We start from the raw sequence: 14644 nt of genomic DNA on the forward strand, positions 1-14644 counted from the left end.
ACGATGATGCGAAACACACCAGTAAGTCCACCTCAGACTGGTTAAAAAAAATAAAATGAATATTTTGCAGTGTCCCAGTCAAAGTTTGGACTTACATCAGATTGAGATGCTCTGACGCAACTTTAAATGTTGCGTCAGAGCACATAAATAAAGCACCACAAATAAAATTCTGGGACAAAATTCTTCCACAGTGATGTGAAAGACTCATTTGCTGTTATCACAAACACTTGATTGCAGTTATTGCTGCCTAGAGTGGCACAACCAGTTATTAGGTTTAGGCTTTGCACACAGTGGAAGTGAATTCTCATCATGCATCGCACCAGCTGGTTGCTTGATGACATTACAGGCTTGGGCTCCCAAGATGACCCGCAAATGTATTTATCAGTTGGTCATATGTCAATCAATATTATTCTTCACTCTCATCATCACACTTTCCATCCAAAGTTAACTTCCATAGTTGCTTGATGTCACCAAAAATCATGCACTTTCTATGTTCTCTGGTTGCCGCGTTGCTGCAAATCAGTTTCATTGGGTACGCATCTTTAAGGGGCAATTGCTTTTTCACACAGGATAGTTTGGATAGCTTTTATTTCATTAATACAGGAACGGATAATCATTTAAAAAAAACAGAAAATTGTAATTCTAATACAAATTATGTCCACTATTAAAATTTCTAAAACATGTAAGTGTCACAAATATGCAGAAGACTAGGAAATAAGGAAGGGGTCATAGACTTTGTAAGCTAGCAATGTTTCTCAAAAACAAATAGTTCGTTCAGTGAATGAGCAAAGATACATAACATTTAACATAGAAAATCAACAGTTGCCATGATATTTTAATTGTTAGTATTGTCATTATCATTATTATTATTATTATCATTTTTATTTTGGACTACTTGCGGTGCAGATTAGTGCCCATCAGTGTTGAATTGTGTGTGTGTTTGTGTGTGGCGCTTAAAAAGAAAAAAAAGAAAAGAAAAAAGAAAAAAAACGCCCAATAATGGAGGATGCCCCGCCTTCATCCGTGGGGTTACCATGGCAAATGGCGTCGACGTCACTATGGAAGAAACGCCGTCTATAAGTATTGGAGGGTCTGCCGCGACGGCTTGCGAGCTCGGATGTGTGCTGCGGAGGAGTGACACGTGCTGACTACAAAAATAAAGAAAATAAATAAATTAAAAAAAAAATATATATATATATATATAATAACAGGCACATCCAGGAGTTTTATTTTTTTATCTTTGTTTTTTGTTTAGCTTGTTTTTTTTAACTGTATATAAATTTAAGGTGGAGTTTCGTTGCTCTTTTTTTTACTTGAACTGGGAAGAATTAACCCCGCATTTTGGCAACCATGGGACGAGGAGTGAGTATAAAAAATGTTTATTTTACCTCTTTGTTCGACTCCACAAATGCTCTTATTTGCTCCCGCTGAGAATAAGCGGTAGGCAAAAGGAGATATTTGAAAGTTCGCCATTCAAACAAGTGGTTCGCTTTAAGTCGATGCTGATGCTACACCATGTGTTGCGATTCGCTCGAAACGCTTCAAAATGCCTTCTCCTCAAATGCCTCTTGAGGGGTACTTCCGTGTTTCGAACCCTCAGAGAGTAGAGACTCCCCCCTTTTCTTGTTCTTCTCCTTCTGTTATTTATGTATTTTGTCATTGACTTGAGCCCGTCAAGGATAAAGACCGCTGTGAAGTAAGTTTCCATCGCTCACAGAGATGCTTTTGAGTGGCGTCCCGTTACGTAACGAGATGTTCTGAACCGCCTGAGCTGTCAAAAGTTTTCCAGTTTTCCAGCTGCGGAAATAAACCCGCTCGAGAAAGTAACGGTGTGCTCACTTTACTGACTTTAGAGCCACTTTAAGCTTCAACTCGAGTGGGAAAGCTCTTCGTGAGCAACACATAGCACAGAAATGTATGCCTTTAGGGGAGAACTGTGGCTTTTCTTTCTCGCTACTTGTATGTATTTATTTATTTATTTTATTTCAGCACCAGGCGTTCTTATTCTGGGAATAACAGCCTGGCAGTGGGAGGGATATGTTAGCAGCCCGACCCATTTTTCTCTGCCTGCAACTGTGAGCAGCTATCTTAAACTTATCTGAAGTCAGCCGTACCTCCTTTTAGGGAGAATTTCTTCGACTGCTTGCTGGGTAGTTTTGTGTCATGCGGGTTCACTATTGTGACTTTAACTACAGGAATATAATGGATGAAAGGGTAATTGTGCTCCATGGTGGCAGCAATCCATCACTGATAGATTAAAATTGCTATAAGCTGCTTGCAGGCATTGTTAAGAGAAAAAAGAAAAGAGGACAGTTTAAGCCCTTTTTGTGATGTTTTAAAATTGATTTAAAATTCCCACGCCTCCTTGTCTTTTTCATCATATATTAGTGTCAAGCTTTTTTACATGGAAAGATTCAGTCTGTTATTGTTCCTCTGTTGCTTCTTGGTATGGCTGATATCGTCCCCTTCCTCCCCGGCTTGAATTGTAGGGGATGAAACTGAAGCCAGTTGCATGTAATGTCAGCAGTCGCCACACCCTGCCATTCTGCGCAGGGGAAGCACTCATTACAGATTCAGCCTGCAAGGGATGGAGAGGTGGGATGAAGGGGAGAGGGAAGATGGGCTGAGAGAGATCTGGCGGGAGATGTGAAGCAGAACGCCTCATTCAGTCTTTTCCTCTTTCATTTTTTCCCTCCTTCTGTTTCCGCAGAGTTTTCTCCTCACTCTCTCTCAGCTTCTTGGCCACCGCTTCTTTTTTCTCCTTCCCATATGTGATGAAAGCCATGCCCTGCCCCCATTCGAGCCTCCACTTCCCCCACAGTGTCTCCCCTCCTTTCCTGCCCCCCTCCCTTTCCTCTTCTCTCCTTTTCTCAAATACATTCAGTGCTGGCACGGACAAATAGCTAGACTTGGAAGAGATGATGGCCACCATAGAGCCTTCCGAGGGGGTGGGGGTTAAGTTGCAATGGAGAAGAAGTGGGGCAGAGAGTGAGCACAGGTACGGGAAGATCATTTTTTGGGGGGGAAGTGTGCCTCCCACTCGCTCCCCTCATAATATGAGGATGACATTACTCTTTCGCCCTTCTTTTTTTAAATATTTTCCTCACCACATCAGCAGCACAGTGCAATAAAGAGACAAAAGCAAAGTGAGCTAGCAAGAGGGTGGATTGATTGCTTGAAAAGAGGGAAGTGGGGGCACATCGGGGGGGGGGGGCGCCAAGAGGCACCAGTTGCCACTGCCGAACAACTTCCAGACATGATGGAGGGGCTGCGGACATTTCTGTGCAGTGCATTCTCTTAACCTGAATGATCCATTCATGGATTAAAAGCTCTTTAGGAATGAGGAGCAGGTAGCTGAAGCTTATCTATATTTATTTATGCCCCCCCCCCCACACACACACACACTTGTTTTTCCTTTTGTTTAAATTCGCAGTGCAGAAGCTGATGGGAGGTTACCTCACCTGTTCAAACTGCAGCTTCTGCACTTGAACTAGGCGAGCACTGCAGAGTGGGGGATCTGAACGCAGAGGCAGCTGTCAACGCTTTCAGGGGAGTAATGGGGGCGAAGCGGACTAAATATTTCATAGTCTTACCTAACTCAACCTTTAAGATCTTTTTCTCCTCAGTTGGCTGAATTATTAAGAAGTTTCAGGTCTTCAAAATCATCCGTTTTTACAACCAATTCAAACGCTTTAGCTATAGCAGTTTCCTTTCACCAACGAAATTATCCTGTTCTGGTAAATGGGTGGGGTAGGGTGAAATGGTCACAGTTGCATGAATATTGGATTGTCAGGTTGAATTTGTTTGTTTTCGTGCAGCATGCGTTCTGCAGTTATAGAGAGTTAAACTACCCAGTTGTCTTAATCATACTTGGATGGATGACACATTGAAGAGAAATATTTTTTTATTTTTTATGATTCAATATCAGCCTTCCAGCAAGCTGAAAGTGCATCACTCAAATGTGACAAGGGTCTTTCTAACTGATTGAAATGTCCATAGCTGCCATAGCCTCCTTGACATCTCCCATCAGTTTCTAGACTCTGCATTGCAAAGCCTCAGTGTTTTGGCTCCCACCCTTCTGGGGTTTTCTTTTCTTTAGTGCTAAAAGTGGTAACATTTGACTTGGGTTTATGAGGGTTGAGTTTTGACAAAGTTTTGACCTTTCAACCGTCATATTGTTACAATGTGACCGCTGGTCATTTTCATTCTGATGGGAGTAAGCTTCTTCAGGGAATGATGCCCTCTTTGTAGGACACACATGCCTCTTTTCCACTAGCACCAACTCGACTGTACTGGATTCGACTTGGCTCAGTTTAAGCCTTTTCCCTTTCAATTACCACTCACTGTGGGTGGGGTCCTTATAGCAATGTGGCCCAAAGATCCTGTGACAACATTTACATGTGAAATAAATACAACACAGCAATGGAAAACGGAGGCGACTGTATACCTGCTGCTAAGCTGATGGTAAATGTCTGCACCTAGTCTTTGGACTAGGGTCTTGGTTTGTGTGCATCCATTTCCCTAATTTCCATTTTTGAGGGAATCAGTGGCATGAAGTCTGTTGACCCCAGCCCAGTAGACCAGGCACTACCACCTAATGGGAAATCCTAAAAACTGAGTACAGTCAAGTGAGTAGGTAGTAGATGAGTAGGTGCTAGTAGAAAGGAGGCAATACAGTCACTAATGATAACTATTTGAAGAGGGTGCAGTCAGTCCTATTAGAAAATTTTAGGACAGACATGTTGGGGAGTTCCACCACAATCCTTAGGAATGCCAAATGAGGACCTTAATGGAGTTGTAGAAACTTGGCAAATCAATACAAAGGATGACCAAAGCAGGTGTACAGGAACGTGTAGCTGCGGTACCTTACTGAAACACCCAATGTTAAGTTTTTCCTTGAATTTGTCTCATCTGAAATCTATGGACAGGCAGATTGGCTCTGTGAAAGTACTGGTTAAGGACACAGCTAAGGATTTTCTGATCTTGAGCTTGCAGTTTTGCATGGAAAATATGACTATGCGAGTGTAGTTGAAACATTGAAGTGTACATGCTGTGAACAGTGAAAAGACGGTAATATTGCCGTTTCTGGATGGCACTCCCATCACTCGTATCAAAGACTTTTCTCTCTCATCTTCCCACCATAAGCTGACTTGGCATGCTAGTCCCCGCCCACTTTTAATCTACACCTTCACATCCATTCCTTACAGTTCGTTCCCCCCTTGTTCTCTGTTTGTACCTGTTTTCCTTCCGCTCTTGTCCCGCTCCCCCTCTTTACTGGGGATTTAACATTCTTTCCGCTTGGCAGTCACTGTGAATTAACTGGGACTTTTGTCACACAGTACCCCTTGTCTGTTTCCGAACACCGCGTACCCCCTTCTCTCTGCTTCTTTTTCCTACGCTCAGTCAATCTTTACCCGTTGTTTCCTACGTTCCATTAATCTGTTTGCCATCTTTAGCGCCTCTCTTTCTTTCCTGCTTTGCCATTCTTTCTGTCTTTCCTCGTTTTTATTTTTAATTCCCTCCCTCCAATTCTTCCACATGCCATCCCTCCCTGAGCCTTCCCCTCTGTTTTGCTAAGAAGCTTGAGCCGTGTGATTTGTTTTCCGTGGCAGCTCTTTGAACTTTCCCTGCAAGCCTGTAGCTGAGTAAATGTGGAACATGGACATAAAAACCAAAAACCTGCAGAGAACACACGGGTGGCTGTCTTTTGTGCTCCTTTCCTGCATGAGGAAATATGGGAATTTTCCACGCCATGTTAAAATTCAGATCCAGGATCTGCAGGCTGAATCACTGAGCTGTTGGCTCGTGCGATTATGACATAAGATTGCAGTTTGAATTCTTGAGGAAACACTGCCAGACATTCATTCATTCACTCACTTTTGTTCTTTTTTTTTTTTTTTTTTTTTTGGGGGGAAAAAAAAAAAGCGTGAGAGACAAGGGGCGGGGGGGGATTTTAAAACCCCCCCCCCCCCCCCCTCCCCCACATTTAAATTAACACACTTTCTTTTCAGTGTTTAAACAGAAAAAGGGGTAGTTGGAGGAAATGAAAGAATAAAGGAGGAGGAGGAGGAGGAGGGGGCATGGGAAGAAAGGGGGAGGAGGAGGGGCTGTGACACGTGACTTTGTCCATTCACATATCTCCAGAGGTGTGGCAACAGTCGCTGGTGGCAACCGGGCAAAGTCCCAGGACAGTCTGTGTGTGTTTGTGGGGGCACAGTTGAATGAGCAGCTTTTGTATCTGGTAAGAGACCCTGGCACCAGGGTGGACTCGCTCACAGGAATTCTGCCTGTAAAACGTTTTCGAACACTTTAAAATATGTGGCTGCTCGACCGCTTTCTTCTGATGTCCACTTGAGCCTCTAGGATGTTGTTCTCCCATGCGAGGAGCAAAGGCCGGGAGGCTGGGAGTGGGGTCAGCTTTTGAAGTTGCTTCTGCTCGGAGATGCAAACCTTCACTGTTTTCCCCAACTTTGTCATGCTTCGTTTTCTATCTCAAGCCTTCTTCTTACCGGTTAGTTCTCACGGGATTCAATCGCTAATAAAAGCTGAGCTGAACTCAATGTCACTGATATCGGTCTGTAATGTTGCGAAATCTTTCTGACAGTTCCTGGACTGTGTAGCCTTTTTGCAGACAAACAAAAGAGAGCGTGGTTCCAGCCTGTTTTGAAATTCCCAAAAATCTCCAAAAAAAGGCGCAAGGAAAAAAAACAATGAGCACTGGTCAGCATCATAACAGATAACATGGCCCACGTGCCTGTGGTCTTACCAAGCACATGAAACGATTCTGTGAGGCTGTTGTTTGTGTGTTTGATGCAGATTTTGTGAGGGTAGTACAAAAGGCCATTGTTCAGGGAGAATTCATACCAGTTTATTATGACGTTTGCTTTTGTAGAGCAGATCCTTCCCTCTCATTTTTTTCCCCTTGCTCATCATCTGTCAGTGTATTGTCTTCATACCACCTCCTTCCCCACTTTCATCCTTGCATTTTCTTTCTAATCTTAACCACCTTGCTGCTGTAAGGAGTTCACTGACCTTGAATGCTGCTCTTCAAGGTTATGAGAAGCCTCTCAGTCTAAGTGCACTGGACCCCAGAATCCTCAAAGTAGTAGTATTTGTTTGCAGCTGTGCTTCGAGCTAAATAAGCATCAGGAAATATGCAGACAGCGATGTCTTGTGTGATATCCTTAATCTAGTTGATATCTCTGACTCTGTGCTTTGATTTGTCGTCTTGCGAGCGAAAAAAGACCGCGAAAGCTTCAGAGTCACCTGACTCTCTGTTGCCTCTTCTGACACCATTAAGATGAGCTGTCAACATGTGACTGTGGAGTAAGTGTAGGTGCAGCACCTCTGCGTGTTAATTTATGATGTCTCAGTAGCAGTTGGTAAAGTGACAGGTGCAGCGCCGTCACGGGGGATGCAGTCATTTCTGTACAGTGCAAGTAAGACTGGGGGAGGGTGGGTAAAATCCCGGATGGGATTTAGTTATGTGTCACCCTTATCTGGCAGGACCAGAGCAAGTTCACTGGGTTTAAAACTGATGCAACCGATGAAATGGGGCTTTCCCCACACAGAGGCAGGTGCGTCGACAGTAATGCATCAAAGACCGAACAAAGAAATGGCACACAACTGTGGCTGACTTTAAGGCCACGTGTTGGCAGTGAGCTACAGAGGGATCATTAACACGGTTTTGTCGTTATAGTCAAGGCAAATGCCTTTAGAGTTAGAGGCTAAATGCTGTCAGTAGCAATGAGTTGAATGAAATGCTGTGTGATTACAAATAATCTGAGTGTCACTTGATTAAGAATAAACTTAGGTTCCAGTTCAAGGCTGGGAGGGAAAAGTGTTTTGGCTGAGGCGCATAATGACAAATCAACTGAGAGACACAGGGAAATTTACTTATCAATCTACTCTGTCTTTTAAAAGAAATGTCAAGAGCAGACTTAGGGGAGCGGTGCAGCAGCTCCGGCTTGACTGTTGCTTGTCAGGTGCTTTCTTTTTTGAGTCTACCGTCAGGGACTTTGTGCTCTGTAGCAGGTTAGTGTTTCTATTCTGGCATCTTCTCAGACTCTGATCTTTTACCTGAAGTGAGAGACTTGAAATAGCAGGTGTTTTAAAAACTCACAGATCACTAGTCCAAGTTGGGGTTTCTCTGCATTGTTGTGGCCTCTTTTATGTATCATTCATATTCATAAATACACTGTTGCTGTGACATAAAATACTAATGACTTATTCATTTCATTTCTGGATACTTCTATTATAAACTTTTATCTTTCCTATTAGGACTAGAGCCCAACCATTACAGTTGACTAATACTGGGTATTTGCCGCTATATTAGTATCAGTGTCTACAGACAAACACAAAAACCAACAATACAAATAGACATATAAAATTGTCATTATCCTAAAACCAAATTAGTAGCTACACATAACAAATGTATGAAGAAACTGGTTTGTGTGCCTGAAAATATCGGCTAATATGATTTTTTTCAATCACTGAACATGAGTATTCGTCTTAAAAATCCTGTATCAGTCTGACCCTAAATAGGATAATTAATGTAACTACTATTATATAGTAATTAAAGAACCAAAAACTGTAATTATTTAAGCTAACAGATATTTAATTATTAATTATTATTTAAGTTGGACAGTCAAAATTAAAATGGTTGCAGTTCAACTTCTTTTTCTGAGGACGATTAATGTTTGCACAAAGTCTAATGATATATTTGACGTGCGTCAGTCAGGTGATATGTTCCTGAGGCCATTCAGCTGAGGAGTGCATGCAGTCCTGGATGATAAATGATCAAATCATAATCACAAGCTATCAAAGACAAATGCATGATTTTTCATTGATTGATTAGAACGGGTGGTATACACAAGCCTGGCATTCTTCATATCCAAAATTCCATGAATTTTTATCAATAAAACATTGTTCAGGATGTGAACTTTTATACATGGAGGACATGGACTTTACAGACTCTTCAAATTGGTGTCATCTCTGTTGGAAACAAATGTGTGTCCAACTTTGGGCTCTGGTCCTCTCTTCATGAGTGTTCTCACTAAAGCCAGATGGCCCCTGAGGGCCCCCTGAGGGCCCCCTGAGGCTCCAGAGGCTAAGAGCAAGAACCAGGCTCGATGTTTTCCCAGCTTAGCTGGCCAGGGGGCTCAAGCAACAATAACAACATGTGCTTGGGATCACACAGTGCTCTGGTGGCTCTCTGGGAAACTTTAAGGGCTAATGTGGTAGAAAAACAATATTAGTTAGCATGTTTCCATGACTGGGACTGTGGTTAGGATGTTCATTTATAGTCATTCTGGGTCCAAAATATCACCACCTAACGAGCGACGCAAATTGGTAGTCACTTGGTGTTGGACAGCCTCCTTCTCTGCTAACATGCTAACACCTTTAAAGTGCTGTACCATGTACAGCGCTGAATTATTGATGGGACTTAACCACTGATCGATGTCTGCTTCTAGAGTTGCTGTCTTCTGTTACATACCTGAAGCACACACTAGCTTAGCTTTCTCTCCCTCGTAGCACAAACCCTGAGAATCAAACATGTGTTTAACCTGTTAAAACACACAGCTAGTGGCCCATTTGGGCAATAGAGTTATCCAATTGTCCAGGTTATATCAACATTATCTTACTTGAAATATATAAAAACCTACATCCCGTTACTATGAGACAATTACAGCCTGCTTCATATATCTGTGATATATGAGCTGAACTAGGGCTGAACGATTATGGAAAATAATCTAATTGCGATTTTTTTGCCCCAATATTGCGATTGCGATGCGATATGCGATTATTTTTTAAGGTCTTTGTCTTCTGTATTATTAAACAAAGACAAGCAATACATCATATAGTATGGCCAATACTATATTACATTAATTTTAAACTGTTCTTTCCTGGAAGACAGACCTCTGTTATGATGACATGAGGTGATGCATGAATTGATGACTGACATTTTTATTTAACTTCTTCAATCACAACAGTATATTTGAACATACACAATAGTTTATTTTTAGCTTACAAACATCTGAGCATAAAGTGCTGACAAGGAACCCTGGTGTAAACATTAAAATGAAAGTCAGTACAATGTGCAGATTGCAGAAATATACATAAAAAAAATCAGTGGCTTTACCACACTCAGTTTTTCGACATCTGTGAACTACTAGACAGTCATTCAATTAAAAAATAATATTAAATAAATAAAACTAATAAATAAAAAATACACACATCTTACTGATCTCTGCAGTCAGTAACATTACACATAAAGTGCAAACATAATAGCAATTGTATAAACACACACACAAACACGCCTTTAAAATTTAAAGGCGTGAAATTGGACGGTCTAGTTCTGATTAGCGTCACCGCTGTCTCGGTGGAGTTTAATAAACTCGGCCGTCTGCTTCTTGCTATCTAAAATATAACAGACACTGGTAAATTCTCGACTGTCTCATACTTCTGTTTAATCAGTTTTCTGTTTGACGTTTAGTCAGCTGTGTAAAAACCAAGGAGGAACCCACCCGGGGGATTAATAAAGTTTTATTTTATCTAATCTAATAACTTTAATCTCAGCCAAACCGATTTACTCACGAACAAACAAAACACTGAAAAAAGCCCAACAATAACATTTTTAGGTTGTCTAAGTGACTTATATATTACGTTTAACCCGAGCAGTGAAACTCCGCGGTGATCTGAAAATGATGTGCCGGGAGTTGTGCCGTTCTCGGCCGCATCAGTAACCCTCGAGCTCCCGGCTAGCTGTCGAGCTGGTGGGTAGCAGACGCCTCTGAAAACGTCGAAGCACTTTTGCAAATATGGGATAATATCTTTCTATCAACCCATAGTCAGAGGTATTATGATTTTTATAACACAAAAGATACTTTCCTATCGCTATCTGCGAAAAGTATGTTATAAAATTTCATATTTGTGTGACCCAATGAAAGATTATATGACGATAATTTTAAAATCTTAGTTTCACGCATAGCGCATTGCTTTGGAAACTTGAGGTTTGGCTTGCCAGGGCGCTGCTATGAATTCTGGGATATGGTAGTAATTTGGACAGCCTTCGGCGCGTCGCTGTGACGTAATCGGTCTACAAATGCGGCCTCAGGAGGATGCAGCCCATGAATTTGGACATGTCCAGAGTATAATCGCAGCCTTTGCGGTTAGAAAATTGCACTTGATCATGTCGCGATATTATCGCAAATGCGATATATCGTTCAGCCCTAAGCCCTGAACTATTGGGTATTTGCCGGTATATTGGTAGTGTCATTGATAACAACCAATAAATGAATTAAGTAATGGGAAAAAGACACTTGAACATGGTGTAAGTGTTGCTGTTGCATAGGCTGACTACCAGGTGGAACTCCCCTGTGTTTGAATTGGAACAAATAACAACCAGCTGACTTGATCAGAGTTGGTTGGTTGACTGAGATCAGTCTGCAATGAAACAATAATTTTTAAACTAGTGAGGATTCATAAATGCCTTCATTTTACAAAACTGTTTCTTTCAGAAGGGAAAACAGCTGATATGTGGGATTTTTCAAATCTCTAAATATCAGTATCGACAGTTTTATTTATTTATTTATTTTTTTTTTAAATGGCGATGGTTATCAGTATTCCTAATCACAGTCAGTCTTTATGTAGCCTGCTAATGTGCCACATTAAGGCTAAAGGCAGCTGAAGCGTTCAGTCTTATGGTGGCCCTCGAAGAAGAAAAGGAATTTTAATGTCTGCACTTAGTCAAGTGGCCATGTACAAAATAATTGTTTAAATACTTCATTTTGGGCTTAAGTGGATATCAGCTTTTGGCTGATCTGTTAAATTGGACAGTTGGAATAAAATAACAATTTGAAAATTTCAGTTATCTTCCTTTGAGAGTTCAACATTGTAAATGTGACTAAATAATAACTGATCGGTGGTAAAAAGCTTTAAAAAGCACATCAGTTGCATTGATTCAGAAACCCTGCAAATCTGAATGAAAGTAAAATTGTATAATTTCCTATTATTGCCAGATTGTTTCATCATATCACCAAGTCTTTCTATAGAGGCTATAACTTTAGTCTTTTAGGAGTACCATAAAAACCACTGTGAGTTTGGCAGTCTGAAAGCAGAATGTTCATGTCCTCATATATAAGGAGTGGTTATGTTGGCCATCTGGTTATGGTGTCAATAAAAACTGTAGGCTCATTATTCACCTCATTTAAAACCCTGGACAGGATGAAGGTGTTCAGCAGCACATGGAATTGCCTTGTGATGTTTCTCACTGTTGAAGAAAGGAGTTCATAAGTGCTGCTTCAGAGCTGTGCGTTTTTGAGCTTTAAAAATAACGCTACTTCTACCCCTAGCTGTTTCCTGTGACTTCCTTTCTTCCACTTCCCCACTCTGTCTCACCGTCTCTCTAGCTTGGCCATTTAGAAGACGGTCTTTGCGCAGTCTTGCTCTGTCGTGAAATGTAAAATCAGAAGCGTTTCCATATTTGATAATTTTTAAACCTGCTTTCACTACTATGAGTAATTCTATGTGGACACTGCAAGATCCAAATTTGGAGATATTCTGTTTACTTGCCTACAGCAAGAGAATTTGTGTCCCAGTTGGAGTTTCAAATCAACAAAATAGGGTGATATATATAAGTGTGACTACCAGTAAATGACTAGTGTGGTTTATTGTTCCATTCTGGTGTTTGGCTGGGGTGCATGACTGTTCACGTTGCATTTAGAAAACTGGCGAGTGAATAAAGTGCTTTGTGTGTGCATGCGTTTGCATGCAACAGTGACACCTTTTACTGCAAACGTGGGTGTTTTCAACAAGTGAAACTGGTTTCACCCAGCACCGTAATCTGGCTCACCACAGAGAAAGTCTTATCTCGCAACTGACCAGCAAGCGCAAAAACGCTTGCTCCTCTCCGAAGTGAGACTATTGATGCTGGAAGATAAAGATGTGCCTCTAGAGCTCGACTGATCCTTTGAAAGCTTAATTGACTTAAATTTTCAAAATTGTCAGTTGCTGAAACACAATTTTACAGATGGATTATTGTTTTTTGTTTTTTTTAAAAGAAGAGGCTTTTAGAAGTTTACTGGAAAAAAAAAAAAAAAGAAAAACAGAGCTGTTTGCAGTGACAGATGGTGTCCACATGTATGTGACAAGTTAAGAGGTGACTATTCTTTCTTGGACTGTTGGCTGAAGTTTGTGGCAGTTTGTCTCACCAATTTAGGTCAAGGTTTTCTGAGGTTTAGACAAGGCCATGTTTGTTATTTTTGTATCCGGTTTTAAGTGCACTGACCCACATGGAGGCTTAAAGAGACGCAGTATGGCAAAATGTCTTCTGGCATTTTGAGTCATGAGACATCAGATGCACCTCGGCAGTAGTCATCGTGTTACTTATGCATGATTCTGTCTGTTTCTGCACAGAAAAGGTTTGGAACATGAGGTTTCACCTTCAAGTTGTAACATTTTATTATTTAGCATGCATGTGCCATCAAGTGGTTGCAGTTCATTTAAATCAGTGGCACGCACCCCCACTTAAAGTGTCATGCAGTGATTAATATTCACTGGCCCAACATTTAAACCACTGCCAGGTGAAATGAATAACATCCATCATGTTGTTGCTTTGTTGTGCTAACAAACAAAACTTGGGTTCTGAATGTCATGTGGATGTCACTTTGATCAAACCATCCACGCAAATACCAATGCAGAAAAGGCACCCCACTGTAAGGGCCATGGCAGTTACCAGTGGCAACAGTCTTCCCCCAGCAGGGAAATGCACAATGCCATGCAGCAAAAACTGCTATTAAAGGACTACATTTACCAAATAGAGTGACCCAAGCATTCCTCTGGCCTCTCTAGAATGCGCCCCATACCGCAAGCCCACATGACCCAGATGACCCAAAGAATCCGGGGTCAAAGTCTCAGTGTTAGAAACCACAGGATACTCCCAGAGGTTTTATGTCCTTTCCCCAAAGGATCAAAGCTGGTTTGGCATCACAGGAGGGAACCTACTCACTGTTAGGCTCGAAGATTTGATCTTATATGGCTTTATAACTACATGGTAGAAGTTGTATTATAGGCATGTGGATATAAACCCAGAATGAATTCTGAATTGTCCAGTGCCTCAGAATTAACTGCCTCACATGTATTGGTTTCTTTTTATCTGTGCTGGTATGTTATCCAGTGGTGGCACATCAAAAAACGACTATATCAAGGTCATGACAGTAAGATTTTTGGACACTTGGAAATCTGTTTGTTTTTTTTGTTTTTGGTTTTTTTAAATGTCCTTTGTGTTTATACTCTGGGACTGAACGATTGGTTTAATGTCTTGATTTAATATCAGATCTCATTAGGAAACCAATAAAGAAAGAATCTTTCATACATAGGTCATTTAGCAAAGCAGCAGTTTGCATACATTGTTAGCAAAGTGACTTCTTAAATGTGCGTGGTTGTGCAGGGTGGCACTTTAATCACCCTCACCCAGCTGAACATGCACATTTTAAAGAAGCTAACATAGGAAAACCACCTCTGTCTATCCAGAATTCTGAGCTGGCCGCAAACTAGCAGCCTCGGTATGAGCAGCAAAAAGGCAGATGCACTCGCATAGAAAAAAATTATGTAATGTAATGTGTAAAAAGAGGAAAAAAAAAAT

The 14644-nt window shown here is 41.2% G+C and overlaps 1 protein-coding gene across 1 annotated transcript in view; it reads left to right on the plus strand.

The window, feature by feature from the left end:
• The first annotated feature begins 1140 nt into the window (after positions 1-1140).
• The window catches only part of LOC102304403 (sodium/potassium-transporting ATPase subunit alpha-1), a 28091-nt gene continuing 14587 nt past the window's right edge, over positions 1141-14644 (plus strand). Inside the window, exon 1 of the mRNA XM_042221439.1 lies at positions 1141-1362. Coding sequence (XP_042077373.1) covers positions 1351-1362 — 12 coding nt within the window. The 5' untranslated portion in view covers positions 1141-1350. The remainder of the gene's footprint in view (positions 1363-14644) is intronic.

Source organism: Haplochromis burtoni, unplaced genomic scaffold (assembly GCF_018398535.1).
Source record: "Haplochromis burtoni strain Fernald_Lab_line unplaced genomic scaffold, NCSU_Asbu1 Contig_67, whole genome shotgun sequence".
In the NCBI taxonomy this organism is placed as follows: Eukaryota; Metazoa; Chordata; class Actinopteri; order Cichliformes; family Cichlidae; genus Haplochromis; species Haplochromis burtoni.